This window comes from Prorops nasuta, unplaced genomic scaffold (genome assembly GCF_024137725.1).
Source record: "Prorops nasuta isolate Cenicafe-Biocafe unplaced genomic scaffold, Cenicafe_Pnas_1.2 PNAS00010, whole genome shotgun sequence".
Lineage (NCBI taxonomy): Eukaryota > Metazoa > Arthropoda > Insecta > Hymenoptera > Bethylidae > Prorops > Prorops nasuta.
Window position 1 is genome coordinate 5,627,713 of NW_027116807.1, and position 21,340 is coordinate 5,649,052.

The following is a 21,340-nucleotide window of genomic DNA, read 5'->3' on the forward strand; positions in this document are numbered from 1 at the left end:
AATTTTTTAAAGCTTATAGATTGGATAAAGTAACAATTATTTTATGATAGGATAATTAATTACAAATAATTATCATCGAAGCCAGGAGGTTAGGAAAATAGGGAGTAAAATATTTTTAAGAGAAAGAAAGCGTGCGCCATCCTGGTTGAAGGTGGCGCACAGCGCACTTGTTTTACGGGGGAATTAACGCTGGCGCGTATCGACCGAGCAAAGCAAAAACCAGTTTTTATATGGCCGTTGGATGCAATTCGGAATTTTAACGGAAGCATATCCGATCGATTTGCACGTTCTCGAGCAGGAAGAAGCAGAAAACGTGCTTTTTCTCACAGGAAAACCGATCTACGTTAGGAGCGTCGCTCGCCGTTATTTTGTGGCCATTTTGCTATCCGTTGATAAATGCAAGGTATTTTCGTACCGACTGGTGAACCGCGTACAGATATAATATATAAAATTTCAGCGCGTGTTATCCTTTTATTTAATGATGCTTTTCACTATTATTCAAAGCACAGAATTCAATCACGTTAAAGAATTATCAAAAAATCATCACCTATTTTATGGTTATTCGGCTTCGTTCCTGTACTTCAGGTCTCTATACCTAATTTCTCCCGCCTGAAACGGCTTACCTCCCAGTTTAAGTTGTTTATCAACAATTCGCATTTCATTCATTCTATATAAATAATAGCTAACAGTTTGTGAAAATAATTTGATTCTTGTATTTAATATGTTTGGTATCTATTCATTGTAGTACTATGATTTTTTGATAGCTAATCAAGTACTAAACTAGATTTCATTGTTGTCATTTTCTTTCAGTGATTTGACAATATACTTTTTGTTTATTTTACATCCTAAAGTTTCTTGTAATCTAATTATTACACAAATCTTACGCTGTACATTGTTATAAGAATTTGTGAAAAAAGTTAAAAGTTTTGTCTTCTCTATAACATCTGTGAACACAACGTCTACATTTATTTTTTCTTATAAGAGATTCAGTTAAAATTTTTTATACTTTGCAGGTAGAGCTGATTAATTATGGAGTCTGAAATGGTAGAAAATATGGAGATCGCTAGTGATAATATAATTATGGAAGTTTTAAAGAACTCTGGAATAAAAGAAGATATAATTTTTGAGACTGAAGCAACCAATGATACTGCTGAAGTTGATGTAGAAGAAATTATAGAAATCATCGAAGAAGTTGAAGTAGTTGAAGAAGAATATGAAAAAGTCTCTAAAAGTTCTGAAACGAAAGCTTGTAAACCAGAAGTTTATGAAGAGGCTAATGATAATCAAAATTTTAGTACAGAGAACTATACCTTAGATGATGATAATTCAATTATAGCAGCTGCATACGATAAAGAAGAAATAATTAAGTCTTTAAATAAGAATACCAAGAATCATAAAAAGCAAGTAGTAGTATATGATGTGGATGAAGATTGGCAAGACGAGGAGATTGAACAAGTGGATGATGGTATTGGAGAATCTGACCATAATTTCCAAGATCAAGATTCAGACTCAATGAATAAAAGTTGGGATAGGAATAAAAAATCTATAAATAATTTAGTGGAAAGAAGTAGAAATGATTCTGTTACCAGCATAGAGTCAAATCCCAGACCTAATAAATCTCGTATTATTCAGGAATATGAAAATGATATGGATGGTTACAAAGAAGACACCAATAATAGTAATAGTCATGAAATTGTTAAGAATTCTGAGAATAATTTAGTATACACTGTGCTGGGCTCTAAGAAACAGACATGTTACCCAGTCAAATCTGAATTTGAACCTAAATATATTAAGGTATATAAAGAGTAGTACATACCATGTAGTACTGAATGACTATAATCATATAAATAATCTTTTTTCCTAGATGGAGCAATTAAATGAAAATACTATACCTGTAGAAGGTACAATTTACTATGAAGGAAATAATTTGGAAACTCTATATGTGGCACAGACAGTAAATGAAAACGACCAGTATCAGTATGAGGAAAATACTATGGAACAGGAAGAATCAGGTTGGGAAGAAACAGCAAATTCTGATAGCAATCAGAATCAGGAAGAAGAGGAAATCTCACAGGTACTAATTCCCCAAATGCAATAATAAGTTTTATGCTAAATTTTTTTTTATTCTTTTTTGAGGACCAAATATTTCTTCATGAAGATGAAGATGGCCAACTCTATTTCAAGGATGATAATGGATCATTACAGCCAGTTTATTTAACAGAAGATGGCAATTACGCAATTGCAGAAAATAGTGATGATCAAGAATCAAGCAAAGAATCCCATGTTTTGGAGGAAGAAAGTACAAAGCAATCAGCAGATCAGGAATCATATATTCTTCCAGATACGGAAGCACAATCTAGTCACTCTAGTAAACAGGTATTATTTTTAGGTAGTAATAATAAATCAAAACTCTGATCTGTTTAACATTTTTTTCAGAGTGCAGTAGTGCCTACAAGCTCTCTTCAGGATTTAGATAATGAAGACAATACTGTCACAATTTCTTTAATAATATCAGAAGATGAACATGGTCAGAAAAGGACTCAAGTTATTATACCAACGGCTGACAATATGAAATGTGACCAGTGTAATAAAACCTTTAAAACATCTTTTCAATTATTAAGACACAATAGACTGAAACATGCTAGGGAAGAAGATATAACTACAAGAAATTTCCCATGTGATTTATGTCCAAAGAGGTAAATTAATTAATATATTAGACTACAAAGTTTGTTTAATAAATGGTTAAATAAATTTGATGTAATTTGCAGATATCCAGATCAAAATTCCTTAGCTCGTCACAGAAAAACACATACTGGGGACCGCCCATTTCAATGTCTTGAATGCCATAAGACTTTTCCAACTTCTACTGCATTACGTAGGCATTTAACCCTCCATAATTCCCAATACAAGCCATTACCTTGTATTTACTGTGGCCGACGGTTCATGGAAAAAGCTAGTCTAGCCAAACACGAGCAATCTCATTTAGCAGGGGATCAGAAGAATCATATGTGTGACGTTTGTCACAAATCGTTCTCTCTGGCTGCCGATTTGGCTATGCACAAAAAGTATCATGACCCTGATAAGAAGTTTGATTGTGAAGTTTGTGGGCGTGAATTTAATCGTTTGAATAATCTCCAAAGACATATGATGGTACATCAGCAGGTAAAGGTAATAGAAAATCGTTGTCCATCATTTCTTGAAACAAAAATGCTCCGATATATTTTATTCTAATGATTGATGGTTATTTCGTGCAGCAACAAGGGGGAAATGAAGAAATATTATCTTGCGACGTATGTGGAATCACATACAAATTTATGAGTTCTTTAACAAGACACATGGTAACTACGCACATGAATCCTGAAAAATTGAGACAACAGGCTGAAGAGCAGCGTAGAAAACGTGAAAATAATTATCGACGTTATCTCGAAAATCGAAAAATGTACGAGACTCAACACACCGGATATAGTACGAAGAGAAACTATAGGATGTCTGGAAATGAAGAGTCAGCTTGAGATAATTTAATAATGTCAAACTATTTGGTAAAACGCATCTGTAACAAGAATGATTTAATAAAATCTATTATCAATTTTATTGATATACAGAGAAGACATGCATTTAATTTTAATTTTGGACACTAGTGGAAAAAGTTTCATTTAAAGCAGGTATAGTATATAGAATTTAAATATGTATATTTACATAATAAAATTAGTATGTACATTATGAGAAAGATATTGTATTCATTTCCATGTCTGTGAGAATAAAAACTTAAATCCTATACATCTGAAATTGTTATTTAATTGTTTGGTTCACACAATGTTTCTAAAGCTTTAAAGTAAGCATACTTTATATCAAATTCCATATCATACCAATAATTTACAGCTATACAACTATGGGATTGTCTTACATGATGAAACCAAAGTGATGGTAAATATAAGATGTCACCTTTTCTTAATGTGACTTCTAGACGAGTTGCATTTTTATAATCAGGAAATCTGTAAAGTAATTATCTTTACAACTGTTTCAGTGAAAAATTAATAATAATTTTTTAAAAACCTTTCATAATCTGGATTTAACGGATCCACTGATATCCATGGAACTATAACATGTTTATTAAAGTCTCCTGTTGATAATTCTTTATTAGGCTTAATTATCCATTTTCCTGGTGATACTTCCTTGTGATATCCAGATTTATACTGTTTGTAAGGAATCCAAGGTAAATCTGTAGGTGGGTGCAAGATAAAAGTTTTTTCTCCACTAATAACACAATAAATGTTTTCATATGGGTCTTTGTGCACTGGAAAACAATTTTTAATATTAATTTGAGTAAAATATTTAGAATTTAACTTTTTATTAAATATTACTAGAAGTTACAGCTCTAGCATCTCCCATCCATAGATTAACAGCATCAGGTATTTTGCCAAATGCTTCAGTTGCCCATGGTATATCTTTTTCTAAATCTTGCCAAAGCTCTTGAAATTCTTCATTAAAATTGGAATTTTGTTTCTGAATATAAAAGATACTATTTTCTATTGGTTTATCAAGAGAATCTATAAAATCTGGTAGTAACATTAATCGCTCTTCAGGCATTAAAAAATACTCTTCAGATACACCATTAACTGATTTTTCACCTATAGCATCAGCATAACCATTAGGTGTAACAGCAACAGAGACAAGTTTGTTTGGGAAGCTTCTTCGAAAGTATTCAGAGCTCCATTTATTTATGGCAGGCCAATGTTGAACTCCATTTCTTATAACTACAGGTAAATTTTTAGAAGCATATTCTCGATGAAATATCAATGGTGTTATTTCATTTTTTATTTCTCTTATTCCACCCAATAGATACAATTCTAAAAATCAATAAAACATCCACAATTAAAATCCAAATACATTTAGTTAAGCCCACACACAACTAACCTCTACTCTCTTCAGAAAGAACGGAAAATGCTTTGTAGATTTTATTTTTATTTTGATGGTCTTCCATGTTCTTTTTTGTTGCTTTAAAATTTAAATGATAAAAACCATATGTATAGTATATACATTATTATTTAAATTACAGCCCAAAATAAAATAAACAAACAATAAACAATAACAGACGATGGCCTTTCATGAACTCACTCCAACTCACTCAAAGCTAAAAACTACGACGAATTAAAATAAAAATATAAATTTAAAAAAAAATTATTAGATTCAAACAATTTAAATGCGGGCATTAACACTTTTTTGATGAAGTAGTTCAAGTAGTTAGTAGATTAAAAGTAGAACTAAAAATCACTTATTGAAAACCCGCGAAGAAATTTAAATTTTTGATAATATGGCGATTAATCTTCTAACACAGGTATTTTAGGATATTTCTTTACACCATATTAGAATAACGCCATAATAAATAACGTTTCACATACAGGGTCTTTTAGACCCTGTATATATATTTTTGTATAATAAACATTTGTACGTTACAAGGAATAAAATATATGCTTTAAAGTAATGACTCTTGTCCCAATGGTTTTTTACTGTACACGTATTGTCTCGATTCAAGACGTCGAATGATCCCCTGCAGCCCTGCAAAGCTGCTATATTCTAAACCGGACGCAGATGGCGCTGAAGTCTCGTCCGCCATAGCTGCTGTAGTGGAGGTACATACTGGAGGTAGTCAGTTCACTTTGCTTCTTGAGTCCGACATCTGACTTCGTTCTATGGTTGACCTGGCGCTTGTGTCGCCACAATAATAGTGAATTGCGCGCCATCAATGTCATCTGTTGAGAAGCTTGAAATCAAGTAATAATAAGGTAAATGTGAATTGTGTGTCGGTAAATCTGTAATTCTGTAGTAGCAGGTTTTAGTAGGACCCCCCTGTGACTTGTTGGTTAAAAATAAGACATGACGATTGTTTTAACGAATCAATTTATTTGTTGACACGAATTGCCAATGACTCAGGTAAAACGAGTCGGAAAAGAGGGATTGATCTCTATCCTGCTGAGGATTCGTTATGTTAAAATTTATAAGAATTAATTAAAGGATTGCAAGATTTAATTGTTTCGTTCGTTTTTCAATTAATTATGAATGACTCCAATCCGTTCATCTGAGATATACATTTGGCTAGTTTTTTCATGACGTTTTTCCATTTTATGATAAAATACGGTTAGCTTCAAGGGGGGTGGACTTTAACAATAAAGAAGTACAACGCTATAAAGAGAGACAGCAACGCTAAATTTATAAAAACAAATATTTTACTTGTATAGATACACGGTTAATCGCTACAACCATGGTTTTATAGTTTGGTGTATAAAGCGATTTAAGAAAAATCGGGGACAAACTGATCAGGCCATAATCCCATTTTCTTTAAGTTTTTATTCTACTTTCTATAGTTTCAAAGTTGTACTTGTCTTCGTAGCAAGAAAAAAGACCTTGTATCATGAAAGTCGGTAATATATAATAATAGTTTAAGAGTGAAAAAACAAGTTTAGGCGCCCATCATAATACAAGCAAAACCAATTGGACTCAAGATAAAGTATATTCATACATATATATATGTATATATATATATTATATCTATAATAGTATATGTAATAATAAACGACTAGATTATTATTGAATTTGAAATGAATGAAACACCAGTGAAACGGTTAAGTTTATTATTTTCGAGCTTGGATATTTATTCATTCATATCCTTAATAACAAAATATGATGAAAAAGCTTGTTTGCATTTTGGGTACAATCGATGCAAACTTTAAACATATATAAATAACGAATGGTCGTCGACCATTTTTTCAAGTTTTCTAGACAATTAACAAAGATTTGTTATCTAAGTGGGTACCAAAAGTGGTCCAAACGAGCTTTCACGATACAAGTGCTTAAAATGGCTGAGGATGAGAAATCCAATCAAACCTTGGATATATATAATTGCACAATGCCAGTACACAGCCAGTCAACGATCGCCAGGTTAGCCCCGAAAAGGGGAATTCTTGGCGATGGTTGATCTTCTCATCACACTTTCAATACGAAGGCTTGTCAAACGCACTTCATCCCAGCTTCTCTTAATCGTTAAAGTACTCGCAAGTTCGAAACATCACAGAATCTTGTAGGACATCCACGAGACATTCCAACAACGTACGGATGACTTCCCCATGGATATCCTACGTTACAAAAAGAATGGGAATCACTCAAGAAGACCTCTCTCAACTCTCAACTGAAGATGGGGATGAAGTTGCAGCTTTCAAGGCTTCGGTGCTTCCGGTGATCGAGGAGAATAAGAATTGGAACTGGTCGCGCGTGCGTATCTTCAGCTCTCGATTTGTTCCTCTCGTGCTTGATACGACATTGATCGAGCAGCAATATTCTTCGTACACGTTTCAAGCCCTTGAATTTCTCTTGCCCTGATTAGCGAGCTAATTAATAGAACACACATACATCTAGCAGTAAGTAAGAATGACTCCGTTTCATCATGACTCAAGAGAGTCAACATGGTGGCTCCACCTATGAGCAATCACCCGAAACCACGAATGATGTTTCGTAAATAACCTATATTGTGTACGTTCTTCAGATCGACTTTCTTAATCATGATCCAGGAGTTAATTTTATATACTGCGAGTTCAGCATAAGAGTCCAGCTGTACATTAGCTTCATTATAATTCATAAACGCACACTGATTTTTCCTCCTGACTAAATGGCTCGTAAATAGCTAGAGGATTACGCTTATAACGTTAACGTTGACTGTCGAGTAAACGACGGAAGGGCAAGGATGTCGGATTAACGCTTGCAACGATCTGCTTCGTGAATCAATAGCCTACAACTCTATAATAAACGCTTGGCCAATAATGCAAATAATTATTCTGGGAATATTTAATTCTTTACACTCGAAATCCTGTAGTGCATCAGTGTACGCTCCAGGTGCTTCGGTTTATATAGTGAAACACTGATACTCATAGTGTACGGATATAATCTTTTTTAACAGTCAACCAACCAATACTTATACAGCCAATCGTTAACAAGATTTGAAGGGAAGTCGTAGAGTTCAATGCATACCATTGATAATTAACTAATTAAGACAACAAAATCTGTGATGTTTCTAGAACGTCGTTGAACATTTTGAGCTTCTTGACAAGTTTTCATGAATTTTTTCTTTAGATTTCAAGCTTCAATCTACGAACAATTTAACAGATGTTGCATTAAAAAATCATCTTTGACTTCCCTTCGATAATGGAAAAAGAGGAAAGGTCGTGAAGTGAGATAGAGAGATATACAATATATACTATATATATATATATATAGAAAGAGAGAGAGAGAGAGAGAGAGAGAGGGAGAGAGAGAGGAAGAAAGGGATAGAAAGATTGGATATTGACAAGAGGGTCCAAGTTAAGAATTTTGGAAAAATCATCGAGCATCCGTCACCCTTCATTCCCACGATATAAACACAGGAGCAATGAATATCCGAGGAGTACATCGTTAATCGATACAGAACACATTTCCATTATTCGAGCGATCGATAGCATCGAGCGACCATCATTATGCGAATGCAACATCCAAAATTCGACCGATTATGTATAATCGAATATAGAAATAGAGAGAAAAGTGTTAGAGAGGGATAAGCAGGGGGATAGGGTTAAGGGAAAGAGCTCTTCTCCAAAGAGTATATGTATACCGAAAGTCTCGTTGACATGATCTGCTTGTTCATGAACTTTTTTGTTTTAAGCATCGTTTCGTTTCTAATAATGGACTTTGAGCGCTCTTCGGCGGTGATCGACCGGCCTAGACTCAGATCACTCGATCGATCGATCGATCGATCGGACGCACACGTAGATACATCATTATTGGTATAGTAGGTAGAATAATAGAGGTTCGAAGCGATTAAAAAATATGTCGGAGGCCGTTCCGGCCCAAGCTCTCTTACTCGCTTGAAATTTTTTTGTTTTATTCGATACGTTCAACAGCGAATCCACTTTAATTCTGTATAATATATTTATACTTAAATGTTAATCCTTATCGATCAATTTACAATCATTTACTTTGATTAATATAGTAGGGTCGCTTGATTAATTAATTAATTAATTTGACAATTGATCAATTAATTAATACCAACGATCGAAGAACGCTGGTCGACCCAACCTCTTTTCCCGATGAAAAGCTTTGCAAGTTTTTCCCTCCTTCGAGTTTTCCTCCCCTTAATCTCGATGAATAATTAACACCGATGTGACATCTATACTTTTAGTTCTCGCTTGAATCCGAATGAATTCTGAAAAACATCTACTATATAAATGTCGATCGTACGCGATCGCACGTGAGGCCGATAGAACAAAAAGAAAACATTTATAACATAGACATCAGTTATTATATCAACGATTCTCATCTATACCCTGTGCATCATCTTAAATGTTTCGACACATTCTATGTGGTTAATCGGTAAATATTACTCACTTATCAGAGCTAGTTCAATAATATAATATTTATAGTTTATGTATAGTATCTATATATATTTATATATATATATATATATTTATATGTATATATATATAGACTTATGCAAGATACGTCATTTTACAGCGTCAATTAATGGCAGAAGAGGATGCTGCCGATTAATGACATACGTATTCCTATCTAAGCGAGTGTCGGATCGTTTGTTTCAATATATAATAGACGAAATGTATAACAGAATATAATAATTAACGACATAACGTAACGCGATTATATTAACGACAGTAACGTATATTTTGCTTCTTCTCCCCCTTCTCTACGGTAATATCAAATTCTAACGATACAAATAATAATTGAATTGCGTCGGCAACGACTGTGCTGCTTGCATTTGCGACGTGTCAATCTTACAAAATTCTCAAAACTGTATCTATATTTAACAAATAATTGCTATTGCACAATCAACAATGGATCATTCGAGATCCACAAAGTTAATACAGCTTGATTCAGGATTGATCCAGCATTCGACCGATATTTCCCAAAAACAAAACTTTACACTCGGTGGATAATGTCGCACGAGGCACAAACACTTCATTCTAGAACGAGACTGTAAACGATCTTGGTCAATGAAGGTTCAGGAACTTGTTCGACGTAATTGAAATTAACACGAGAGAATTGAGAAGGGACGAAAAATAGATCAATGAGGTGAATAAAGACAGGAAAGAGGAACAGGAAGAGAGAAAGTAAGGATAGAAAGTGACACGTCGCAGAACACGAGTAACGAATCGTTGAAATGCCACAAAAGTTCATAATAGACGATACTTGCGATGCATCGGATTTGAAAACGTGTAAAAATACGTAGAAAAGATAACGCAGGCGCGATAAAACAGCAGTAGAGTTTATATGTTTACATCGATTATCATACGCCGTCGTAAGCAAGATCCACTGGCGGCCTGTGATGCGACGGGAGGTAAGATGGTGGCGTGGATGAGCCGGGCGTGGCACTTCCGGCTGACGAGTAGCTCGGATAGTTGGCGCTCGGAGCGTGAATCCCCGACGGTGGCGCCGGATAGGCATCGAAGGAACTCGAGTACGAACTGTTGTACGGATAAGGATTGGCCATGTGGCCCAAAGACGGATGCATTCCACCCATACCGCCCATGCCACTCATCCCGTAAGTGCGTTGCATAAGGCTACTCTCGAGGCTACCGAAAAGATAGCCATTCGTGGAGCCCATGGGCACGGGATAGTGTGGACCCGGCAAAATATTGGGGTACGAGTTACCAGGATGGCCCATGCTGGGCGTGTAATTATTGGATGTCAAATTTTCTACGGTATAGGATTTGCTGTGTTGTTGTTGCTGCTGCTGTTGTTGTTGATGCTGATGCTGCTGCTGGTGTTGTTGCTGCTGTTGCTGCTGCTGAGAATCTTGCGGACGACCGTTCATGCCGTACAAAGATCCGTAACCGTCGCTGGGCGAGTGGTGAAGAGCACCTGGGTAGATTCCACTTCCAGGAGGAAGCGGCGGACTGTAGTTGGACATACCACCGAAGCCCGATAGGTAGGAGGACTGATGAGAGTCCATCTTATCAGCCATTGATTCGTCGTTCATGCCTGGATGAGGATGTTGAAGGCGTTGATTACCACCGTCGGCTATACTAGGTATCTGATCGACCAAAGACTCGAGGTCGCTCAGGCTTTTCGACGCAACATCTTGACCAGAATTCCTTTTCATGGCGTATTGTTCGTGCGGATGATGATGGGGAGACATGGAGTGAGTCGGCGTGTGTGGATGGGTATGGGGTGGGGTTTGATGGGAGTGATGAGAGTGCTCATCCGCGCCTTGGCTCAAGGGCGTTGGTGCGTTCTGGTGAGGATGGGGATTGTGCGACTCTGGTGCCTGCTCGTGATAGCCCATATAATTCGAGTATCCCGTGTGCGAGGGTGTGGCAGGACTGCCATTGTGCCCTGTGTTATCACCGTTTCCAGGTTGGCTGTACTGACGATGGTCGTTCGCCATACTTTGGGAAATACTTGTAGGAGGCTCGAAATCTGGATGCTCCACGCTAGGAGACGTCAACGGTGATGGTTCCAGGTTGTTCTCCGACGATATTGCAGTATTGATCTCAGAGGATAAGTCGGAGTGGGTGAAAGAAAGAGACATAGATTTTGGACTTTGGCTATAGTGTTGAGATGGCTGTAAATGAACTGGACTCTGTTTCGCGCTCATGTTGTATGGACTGTCGTTCATACCCTGGCCGAAAAAGCTCGAGTCGTTCATTGGCTGGGCATACGGCGCCATATGGGGGAAAGTTTTTGGTGGTGACATCAGTGGTGGCGAGAAACAATTTGGTACATTGCCATAACCATCTAGATGGCTCATCATCTGATGCTGCTGCTGCGATTGTTCTCTCTCCCTATTCTCCCTCTCCATCTGTTTCTGCTGCTGGTGGATCTTCTTAGGACGGCCTCGTCGTTTCTTGATAACTTCTCCGTTTGCGTCCAGCTTCTCCGGATCTGGTGGTGGCTGGTCCTCCGGATTCTTAATCTTCTTTGGCCTTCCCCGCTTCTTCTTACCGGGTATCTGCATACTGTTGTCCGTCTTCACTGAATTTATTTCCGTGATCCTGCTCTCTCCATCGTGCAAATCATCGGCGAACATCGGCTTTTTGTCCTCTAACACGTCTTGCTCCCTTTTCTTCAGCTTTGAGTCGGCGAACACGATGTCCGACTCATCCAAATGGGAAATCGTCCCGTTCAGATAATCTCGAAACTTCTTCAGGGCTGCATAATATGGCACCTTGTCCGCTGCTCGTGGCAGTTGAGCACATCTTGCGCTACTTGAAGGCATTACCCACATGTACTGAAATTGTAGAAATTACCTATTAATTCAATTCTCTTAGGGTTATGACAGACGAAGCGACGTAGTAAACATAAACGTAATTCAAGATACAATGATTTTACATCACTTTCACACGCTTCCCTTTTCGTGTCTTGAATTAACTTTACTTCTACCATGTCGCTTCGCTTGCCATTATCCTTACCGATACGATATTCTTTGAAAAGATGCCGACAATTGCAAAAAAGAAAGATCAATAAATACTATTGTACTGTGTCTCGACGCTGCAATATTGACCAAAAAAATACCATGCGAGACAGTGCTACCTACTTTTTACATAAAGTAAGGACACTCTAACCTCAATACATAAAATCCAGCCTAATTTCCGGCTTACCACTTGTAACTTTTATTTTAATAACATATTTGAATGTTTATTAATCATAATTATCGGCTTATTTACTGATAATAAACAAAACAAATAAAGAATATTTCATTCAATTATAGCTTACTGTGTTTGTTCCTTCAACAAGATTAGGTTGTCTGCCAAATCCAAATTCCTTCTTTCCCGAGAAAACTTCATATATTAGTTTACCGTTGAAGACTGCAATCTTCGGCTTGTATTTTCTCAATTTCTCTAGCAAAATGTGACTACCTATAATGAATGAAAGAAGTATATGTAGTACACGAAAATGTATAATTTCTTTAGGTCGTTATAATTAAATTTAATATAGATCTTTATTCTTGCTACTTGCTAGATCTATTCGTTCAAACGTTCTATTTAGAAATTCGAGAACTCCAGAAATCCCTAAAAGAGCTAGTCAATATGGTGGTCGATTAATTTAATTTGTAAAAGTAGCCGCAAGGGGCGCTGCAGCTTGGAGGATGAGCCGACGCTTCACCAAGTTAAACGTGATTGGTTGATTAAACAGAGCTTTTTCAAGTTGACCAATCATATCGAGTATCTCACAAAGCCACAGCAGTTGCATATCTAGCTCACTTATATTTTTCTAGTTATTCGGCAGTTCATAACGTATTTTGTGTTTTTTCGAATTGTGCAACGCAAAGTGCAGTGTATGTATGTACAATATGGCCAGTATGCAATGTGCAGTGTCCAATGTTTTCTTATTAAAATAATAATGACAGATTATTTTAGTGTGATGTAAATGTTCTTAACGAATGAGTAATCAAATTTATAGGATTTAATCATTTTAAGTATATATGCTATGGTAAAATATAGTATTTACTATCTCACAATTACCCCGAGAAGAAGCTTGACATGTGTATAAAGGAGATGTTCTATGAAACTTCCAGAACAAATTTACAAAGATTTATCAGTAAGATGAACAATCATAGGAGATTACTAGTATACTAATGAAACGAAATTGTAAATTAATTCTAAAATTCATTTACAGATACAGAAATCCTTCAAGTTAGCTGAAATACCCATAGCCGATAAACTACATAACCCTATATGCCAAATTCAAGTAAGTTGCACGATTTTTTCTCCAATTGTTAGCGTGAACAATTATCCATCTAACAATCGTCTCATGAACAATTTGTTTATAGTACAAGATAGAGAAACAAATGAAATAAATCGTCGAGTTGATTTTAATGGAATTAGACAATAAAGTGAGTAGCAGACTTAATTTTAGGTTGTACTACTGTACACCTACCGTGGTTTGTTTATGACTTTGGATACGATATAAACATATCAAATGATCCGAGGAATTGAGATGTTTTGCATTTTGAAAGATTAGCGAAATATGGATTACATTGCGTGTCGAGTACTCTTTAGATTTTTTGTAAACAATTAACAAACACTCGTGAATTAGGCAAAAGCGAAATTTATCAATGATCCAGGAATAAATTGCACAATAATATTGATCAACTGATAAGTAAAAGACAATACAAATTTTTATTGAGAATAATAGAAAGAGGAAGGTAAGGTAAAAATGGAGAATTTGTAAGAATAGGAGGGAAAATCTTAAAGGATTATGAAAAAAAAATGGTCTTACCTTCTTTAATTTCTTTTCTAGTAAGATCTGCGCTGCCTTTTGTGGCACGTGCTACCATATTGGTAAAACCGATGCCGAGTCGCAAAAGTTTATAGTCATCGTCCGCGGTTAACGGCTCAGGCGTGAGACCACTCAGGTGTAGACATTTCCCTGAAATATAAACAAAACCTGTAATACACAGAATTTACACAATACCCAAACTATTTTAGATACAACTGAGATACGTATGGCGTAGGTGCTCGTGTTAGTGCTTGGTCTCAACAAACATGACGATAAAAATAATCTAAGGATGTCTGAGAATACTCGATCGGTAAACAAAACTTTATATATCTTCATTTCAGTATTACTTTTTATATACCCCTGCACTTTTTACACTGTGTAACTATACAAAAAGCAGAGACGAATTAAAGGAAAATAAAATTCCAAGAAGTATATATACAAATATACACGATCGAAAGAAACAAGCGTGTACTAGGAATAAAGTGAAGGAATGAAGAGTGAAAAAAACTTTGTAGAAGAACTCTAATAGTTGTACAGTGAAACTATATTCCAGCAGGTAAGTATTCATGAAATTTAATCTATGAAACAGTTTTATGAGAAGGAAGAAGTGAGTGCATTGAATTATATGACCTTGAATGGGAAGGTAGGTAAACAGCGATTATTAAGATTTATGAACGGAAGGGTAAGAGGGTATATCGGTCTTGGGGAACAACTGAATGAAGTTGAGCAATAATTTGCGAGAAAGTTTCTCGCATGGAAATGGCGTGTCGTTGAACTTTCGATACTGTTGATAAGATAGAGAGAGAGAGAGACTTTGTATGTTTATCAGATGTATATATACATACACATACATAAACAGAGAATTAGAGTAGCAGGAAAGCAGTGTAGGATGGGAAACACGAAGAAAATAGAAAAAAGGAAGCATCAGGGATGAAGAAAATGATAAGAAGAAGAAAATTGTAATGGTTGTGAAATTCAGTGGTAAGTTGCATTAGTTTATAGCAGCGGTAGGAGGAACAACCCCCGGAGCAGATAGAGATTTATGACGCGGCCTGCCCTCTCTGCCACCCCTTTCGAAGCGTGGCCTTCCACCCCCTCGCGGCGTTGCCGACCTACAACAGCGGCACACGACCTTGGCGAACTTCGGAACAAAGTTAAACTGTCGACGCGGCTCCTAGCGCCTTTCCCTCATCTCTCTCTCTCTCTCTCTCTCTCTCTCTCTCTCTCTCTCTCTCTCTCTCTCTGGAGCTTTAAACACCCACAACGAAACACTAAAAATCCATAATCAAATAAAACTCATTTCTAATATTTATTAATTTAGGATTTTCAATTTCAGCACTTTGAAATATACAGTTTTTTCGGTGAGAATTCCAACGGAGTCTTGTTTTGCCAATTTGCAAACTTTCGACATTGGACAGTCGAGCTTGTTCGATTTGCAAGAGTGCTGCAACTTTGGCAACCGAAATTCTACAAATTTCCTCGCAAGAGCGATTTAATTCGTGCTCTACGCACACGCTTCTGGAGCAAGGAGTTTTTCCACGCTGCAGGTGGATCTGAAACTCTCGAGAATATATCAGATATCTTCTCATTTTTTCATTTTTCTCGAGAGAAAGTTTTGGTAATTTTTAATCGACATTGATTAGGTTGTTTCGTTATTAGAGATCTCTAGGCAAATTTTTTATTTCTGTTGTTAATAATGGAGGAATTGACGTTTTAGTTCAATTCCAAGATTTTTTTGGAGCAGGTAAAGCTTGATAAGTATTACATCAGTCAAGGTTTTGTTTGCAGGTTCATTTTTTCTGAGTCACTAAGAAGCAACAATAATGGTAGGAAACTTTTGGATTTTCAAGGAAAATTTTGATAATTTTGTATCCTTGCTGGTTGAATTGTTTCATCTTTAGAAACTTCTGGTAAATTTATTCATTTCTATCGTTAGATTTTTTTGGTTTAATCCAATGATTTTTTGCAGCAGGTGAAGCCTGATTACAGGTATTAAATTGGACAAGATTTTGCTTGTGAATGAATTTTTTTTGAGTCACTAAGAAGCAATAATAATGGTGGAAAATTCCCAAATTTTCAATGAAAATTTTGAACCCTTGCTAATTGTATTGTCTCATCTTTAAAAATTTATTAATTTCTATCCCTGAATGTTTTTTGGTTTGATCCAATGATTTTTTGGATAAAACGAAACTCGTTTACAACTATTCCACTAGATATAATTTTGGTTAAAGCCCAATCCCTCATAATACAAAAAAATGCATCATTATTGTCATAAAAAAGTGTATAATTCCGAAGAAAAAAACTTTGGTATTTTGAAATGGTCACTGATCGAGCTGCTGGACGATCAGAAAATTTCGACAAATTAATCCAACAAACGAATTAATTTCTATCGTTAAACATTTCAGTCGAAGCCAAAGATTGCTTGGAGCAAACGAGGCTTGCTTACACAATTAGTTCCACGAGACGAGATTTTGCTGGCAGATCAATCTCTGACGAAGCAATAAAAGGCATTGGCAATGGCAGAAAAGTGTTTGACACGTTGAATATGTCGCCGGTTACCGTCTGACGACGAGACTTTCTATAAAGTGAGTAAACAATAACGTCTGGCTGAGTTTTTATTACCGAACTACTGTAACTCCAACGTGAAACGACTTTAGAACTCTAACATGGAATTACAGAATTATTATTCCATTCCCACGCGTGAAAGGCAAAATATAGAAAAAATCTTGTCGCGCATGCCATGGGAAATAACTGGGGGACCAATGGAATTGGAATTCAAAAAGCTGCTGGAAATGTTTAATTTCATTACGAGTAAAATTCTGATTGAACGTATAGGAATGACGAGGATCGATGAGATGGGTTTTGGAAAGAGGGTTGGGGTATGTTTGTCTCTCATTAGATTTTCGTTTCTAACCGAAGTTTAATTTTGCAGGAAGGTTGGAACGAACGGAGGAGCTTGGATCTGATGGCTGGTCGTGATAGGAGCGATTTTGAAAAATCCCCATGACCTACATCTTGCTTTTTCCCTTGTGGCTGTGAATGAACGGTCGTTGGGAGGGACTGCAAGGGGAGACCACCAGGTGAAAATCGATGCAACCGGAGGGAGCCGTGCGTGGGTAACGCTCGAGACCGCGCCTGGAAAATCAATTTTCAGGCTTTTCCAGGACGAACACCGGTTTGCGGTAGCCTAGGAAACACAGTAGAGTCTTTCCAATCCGCCTACCTACCAAACCGTGCAAACACACGTATCTCCTTTTCCAAATACGTGAAATGCCCACTAGCCGATCTGCACGTCCATCAAAAACCTGGGGGAAATTCGAAAATCCAACCGAAGCCAAAAAAGAGCCTTCCTGGAGTTGACCAAACTGTATTCATGGAAAGTTGTACCCCGATGAAAAGAAAGGGTACAGGAGTATGGAAGAATGAGGAATCTTAGTGGCTCATGAATGGAATTTGGAAATGTTGAAGCTACTTGGAATGTTGGATGGAATATCAATGAGGGAGAGCGAGGGTGTTTTGTGTTGGATCGGTAGTGGATGAGGAAAGGGGATGGAGGAGGAGAGGTGGGAGTGACAAAAAAGATTTTTTGAGATTGGTAGAAAAAAGTTTGGGTGCAAAATTCTAGAGGGCAGTGAACGTGCATGGACTGTAAGCTGCTATCGAGCGGATAGGCGCGCAACAACCCCTTTCCCCTCACCCCTTGTACAGGCAAGGCCGTAGTTCCCTTTTTCCTCCCTTTCTACCAACCCTCTTGGACCGAACTGTAGGTGGTACTGGGTAGAAAAGGGTGGCATAGCCAGAGTCTACACGTTTTCCCATGCTTTGCTCCCCCTCTCCCCCATCCCTTCCTCTCTCTCTCTCTCTCTCTCTCTCTCAAACACACATACGCACACCCACTAGATTCTCTTTTCCTCGTGCAGCTCTTCTGGTAACTTTCCCCATCTTACTCGCACACATACATCAAACTATCCCCCTCCCCCCTCCCCCCTCCCCCTTTACCCTTGTCATCCCTTCTAGTACCCTTCTTTATTCTCCACCTGCGCCCTTCGCCTGTACTACCGTCTCTATGCCCACCTTTCATTATACTGCACACCACCACCACCACCAACACCACCCTCACGAACCAACGTGTAACTGCTACCCTATTACTACCACCACTATTAGCTTCACCCATACACATACACATACTCCTCCTCTCTCCACGAACGCACATAACATCCAATGGACTTGCATGGTTGCATCTCTTTCAAAACCTCCTGCATTTCCTCGGCTTCGAAAATCTTTCTACCAAGATCTTGCCTTCCTTTTTCTGCTCTCTACCCCCTCGGCTCCCCCTTTAAGCTTCCATCGTCAGAAATCATCCAGATCTCTCTAAGAAGATCTCACTAAGAAGCCTGGGACCATGGGGAACCGAACCCCTGGTACAATAACAGATCATCTACCTGTCGTTCAATTTGTCAGGGACTTCGACTCTTTGAGAATTTAATCTTTTATTTATAGTTGTATGTAGTGGACTGCTAGGTTTTTGCCGAAATTTGTAATTATTCGACGTTGTTATACTTGCTCTTTGTTTTTTAATCCCTTATTGAAATATCCTGAAGAATTTTGTTAAACATGGAGATTCTTGCAGTATTTTGTAGGTGTGGACTATTATATATATATATATATATGTTCTTGCCATTTTTGTATGGAATTACATTTTACTCTTTACTTTTTTTAAATGCTAGAGTGTGCGAGCACGAGTATTCGTAAACTTGGCTATTTCTATCATCTTTATCTGAGGATTTTTCTGCAAATGACAGCTTTCATCCGTACTTTAACGCCATGACGTAACAGACATTCGTTAAAGGAATTTCGCCTTCCTGAATTCAGTATTTTAAACGTTCGCCATTTCAGTTAGTTATTTGAATCACGCCAACTTTCCTCCAACCCTCCAAAGTACCGCTTTTATTAAATATCAGCGAGTATTACATTATACCTCAGAAAAAGTACCTAATTTACACGTCACTAAAACTGTTCGAGCTGTTATTTTGCAATTTTCATCGTTATATTCAGAAAAATGTTACATTTGTAAATTGATCTATAAGTAGTATTTTTGTCTTTAAAGATTCATCGTCTCTTCGCGTGGATTAAATTGGATGGAATATAATTCTCAGTTTGTTTCCACTGCTGATGGATTTAACAAATTTCGATTACCATTCCCTGGTGGATAAAAAGTGTATTCCACGTGAGAATATTGGACGTTGCGATGGAATGTAAATTTTAATTTCTTCTGTGTGCAGTGCGAGCTTCTATTACACGTCTGTAACGAAATTAAATTCTGGATTCGAATTTGCCCTGAGTAAGTACCTAAATATATGTTAATAAATATACAAGTGGTACTTGAGCCAAACTTAAAGAGAGGAAAAGTAGATTTTTGTTTAACTTGGTTAAGCACAGAAAATGCTACAGATTAGTGAAGGAAGTTTGATCAGACTGTGTGATTTATTGGGTTTGTTTTTTCAAACGAGTTTTAAGAGTGAGGAAAAAGGTGAGAATTGACGGGAATGCAGGAGTAATCACGAGGTTTTCTACAACATGTTGATATCGAGATTAATGAGAGGAAAAGTAGAATTTTGTCCAACTTCGTTAAGCACAGAAAATTTTACACATTACTGGAGGAGTTTTCGCTGGACAGTGTGAATTATTAGACTTGTATTTTCCAGATGGATTTTAAGATAGATCAAAAAGACGAGAATTGGTGGAATTGCAGGAATTACCAGGCATTCTACAAGAAGCTGATATTGAAATTAAAGAGAGGGGAAAAATAAATAGATTTTTCATCTAACTTCGTTAAAGACAGAAAATGTTAGACATCGATGAAGAAAATTTGATCAAATTGGATAAATAATTGGAAATGTGTGAATTGGTAGGAATGCAGAAATAGTGAGATCTTCTACAAAAAGTTCAATTGAGTGACTAAGGAGAGGACAAAAAATAGATTTTTGTCTAATTTCGTTTAGCACAGAAAATATTCAATATTAGTGAAGAAAGCTTGAACATTGGATGAATAATTGAAAAGGTGAGAATTGGTGGGGGGAATATAGGATTCATGAGCCTTTCTTCTGCAACAAGTTCAAATGAGATTAAAGAGAGGGACAAAAAAATATAGTTTTTTGTTTCGCTTCGTTCATCACAGAAAATATTCAACATCAGTGAAGGAAGCTTGATCACAAATTGGATGAATTATTGCACTTGTGTTTTCCAGATGGATTTTAAGACAGTTCGGAAAGGCGAAAATCGGCGGGAATGCAGGAGTCACGCGGTCTTCTACAACAAGTTGATATCGAGATTAGATTTGGGGTGGAAGTTGGCGAATATCAGCTCGAATCTTCTTGCGCTTGCGTCAAGCGCTTTGCCAAAGAGCAGCGGATCGGAAATGCGGCTTGGCACAGCCATGAAAACTTTTGCCGGTCACGTTCAACTTTCGCGCCTTTCAAAAAACACCAGTGAATTTGGGTCAGTGACCGAATTGGGTTTTTCTCCCATTTGAAACATGCACTTCCGGTTCTCGACCACCAGAGGCCTCCATTTTCCTGGAATATCCATCAAAAACTCTGATTCATAACGTTAACACGGATGTTGTTCCTATATCGTTCTCCATTGGACGATATTTTGGATAGAAATTTCAGTTACCATGTGGTTTTATCATTTTATTTCCAACTGCGCAAGTTGGTGTGTAAATTATTTCACACATTCACTCGTAGCCATTTTTTTACATTTGAAATGTTGGCGTAATAATTTTTCATTGGATAATACTCCGAATGGAAGCTTCAGTTACTAGATGATCATGTAATTTCTTTCCAATTGTGCAAATTGGTGTGCAACTATTTCACACACCCTCTTATGGCATTCTTCACCCATTTGAAATGTTGATGTAATAACTCCCCATTGGATGATACTCTGAATGAAAACTTCAGTTACTACATGATTATATAATTTCTTTCCAACTTCACAAACTGGTGTGTAACTGTTTTACACAGCTCCTCATAGTAATTTTTTATATTTGAAAGATATTCTTCCGGTTCTCGATTACTAGAGGACT

The 21,340-nt window shown here is 36.9% G+C and overlaps 3 protein-coding genes across 5 annotated transcripts in view; 1 reads left to right on the forward strand and 2 right to left on the reverse strand.

Moving 5' to 3' along the window:
- Positions 1–190: 190 nt before the first annotated feature.
- On the forward strand, positions 191–3,734 carry LOC136776653 (zinc finger protein 354C-like). Of its 2 annotated transcripts, none has more exons than XM_066732353.1 (7): positions 191–403; positions 1,014–1,794; positions 1,865–2,074; positions 2,137–2,376; positions 2,437–2,696; positions 2,769–3,162; positions 3,255–3,734. In XM_066732353.1, exons 2-7 carry the CDS (start codon positions 1,030–1,032, stop codon positions 3,510–3,512), a joined length of 2,127 nt encoding a protein of 708 aa, XP_066588450.1. In that variant the 5' UTR covers positions 191–403; positions 1,014–1,029; the 3' UTR covers positions 3,513–3,734. The 2 variants fall into 2 exon arrangements, with proteins under 2 accessions (XP_066588450.1, XP_066588449.1); XM_066732352.1 differs by having other exon boundaries at positions 195–403; positions 2,769–3,168; positions 3,255–3,720.
- Positions 3,735–3,775: 41 nt separating this feature from the next.
- Positions 3,776–5,541, reverse strand: JMJD7 (Jumonji domain containing 7). 2 transcript variants are annotated; one of them, XM_066732355.1, is made up of 5 exons: positions 4,915–5,541; positions 4,629–4,847; positions 4,362–4,547; positions 4,054–4,294; positions 3,776–3,992 (listed from the first exon to the last, which is right to left on the reverse strand). In XM_066732355.1, the coding sequence occupies exons 1-5, from the start codon at positions 4,979–4,981 to the stop codon at positions 3,794–3,796; spliced, it is 912 nt and encodes a 303-aa protein (XP_066588452.1). In that variant the 5' UTR covers positions 4,982–5,541; the 3' UTR covers positions 3,776–3,793. The 2 variants fall into 2 exon arrangements, with proteins under 2 accessions (XP_066588452.1, XP_066588451.1); XM_066732354.1 differs by having other exon boundaries at positions 4,362–4,847.
- Positions 5,542–6,612: 1,071 nt separating this feature from the next.
- Tdg (Thymine DNA glycosylase) overlaps positions 6,613–21,340 on the reverse strand; it is a 73,283-nt gene continuing 58,555 nt past the window's right edge. The window contains exons 7-9 of the mRNA XM_066732611.1: positions 14,257–14,406; positions 12,751–12,893; positions 6,613–12,265 (exon numbers count right to left, since the gene is read on the reverse strand). Coding sequence (XP_066588708.1) covers positions 10,322–12,265; positions 12,751–12,893; positions 14,257–14,406 — 2,237 coding nt within the window. The 3' untranslated portion in view covers positions 6,613–10,321. The remainder of the gene's footprint in view (positions 12,266–12,750; positions 12,894–14,256; positions 14,407–21,340) is intronic.

What these genes read in the sequence shown, in the direction of transcription:
- LOC136776653 (XM_066732352.1), top strand. Translation starts at nt 1,030, where the DNA reads ATGGAGTCTGAAATGGTAGAAAATATGGAGATCGCTAGTGATAATATA. An exon ending in CTAGTCACTCTAGTAAACAG is followed by an intron (nt 2,377 to 2,436) that starts GTATTATTTTTA and finishes CATTTTTTTCAG; the next exon opens with AGTGCAGTAGTGCCTACAAG. An exon ending in TGGTACATCAGCAGGTAAAG is followed by an intron (nt 3,169 to 3,254) that starts GTAATAGAAAAT and finishes TATTTCGTGCAG; the next exon opens with CAACAAGGGGGAAATGAAGA.
- JMJD7 (XM_066732354.1), bottom strand. Translation starts at nt 4,981, where the DNA reads ATGGAAGACCATCAAAATAAAAATAAAATCTACAAAGCATTTTCCGTT. An exon ending in TGCTAGAGCTGTAACTTCTA is followed by an intron (nt 4,295 to 4,361) that starts GTAATATTTAAT and finishes ATTGTTTTCCAG; the next exon opens with TGCACAAAGACCCATATGAA. An exon ending in TTAAATCCAGATTATGAAAG is followed by an intron (nt 3,993 to 4,053) that starts GTTTTTAAAAAA and finishes ATTACTTTACAG; the next exon opens with ATTTCCTGATTATAAAAATG.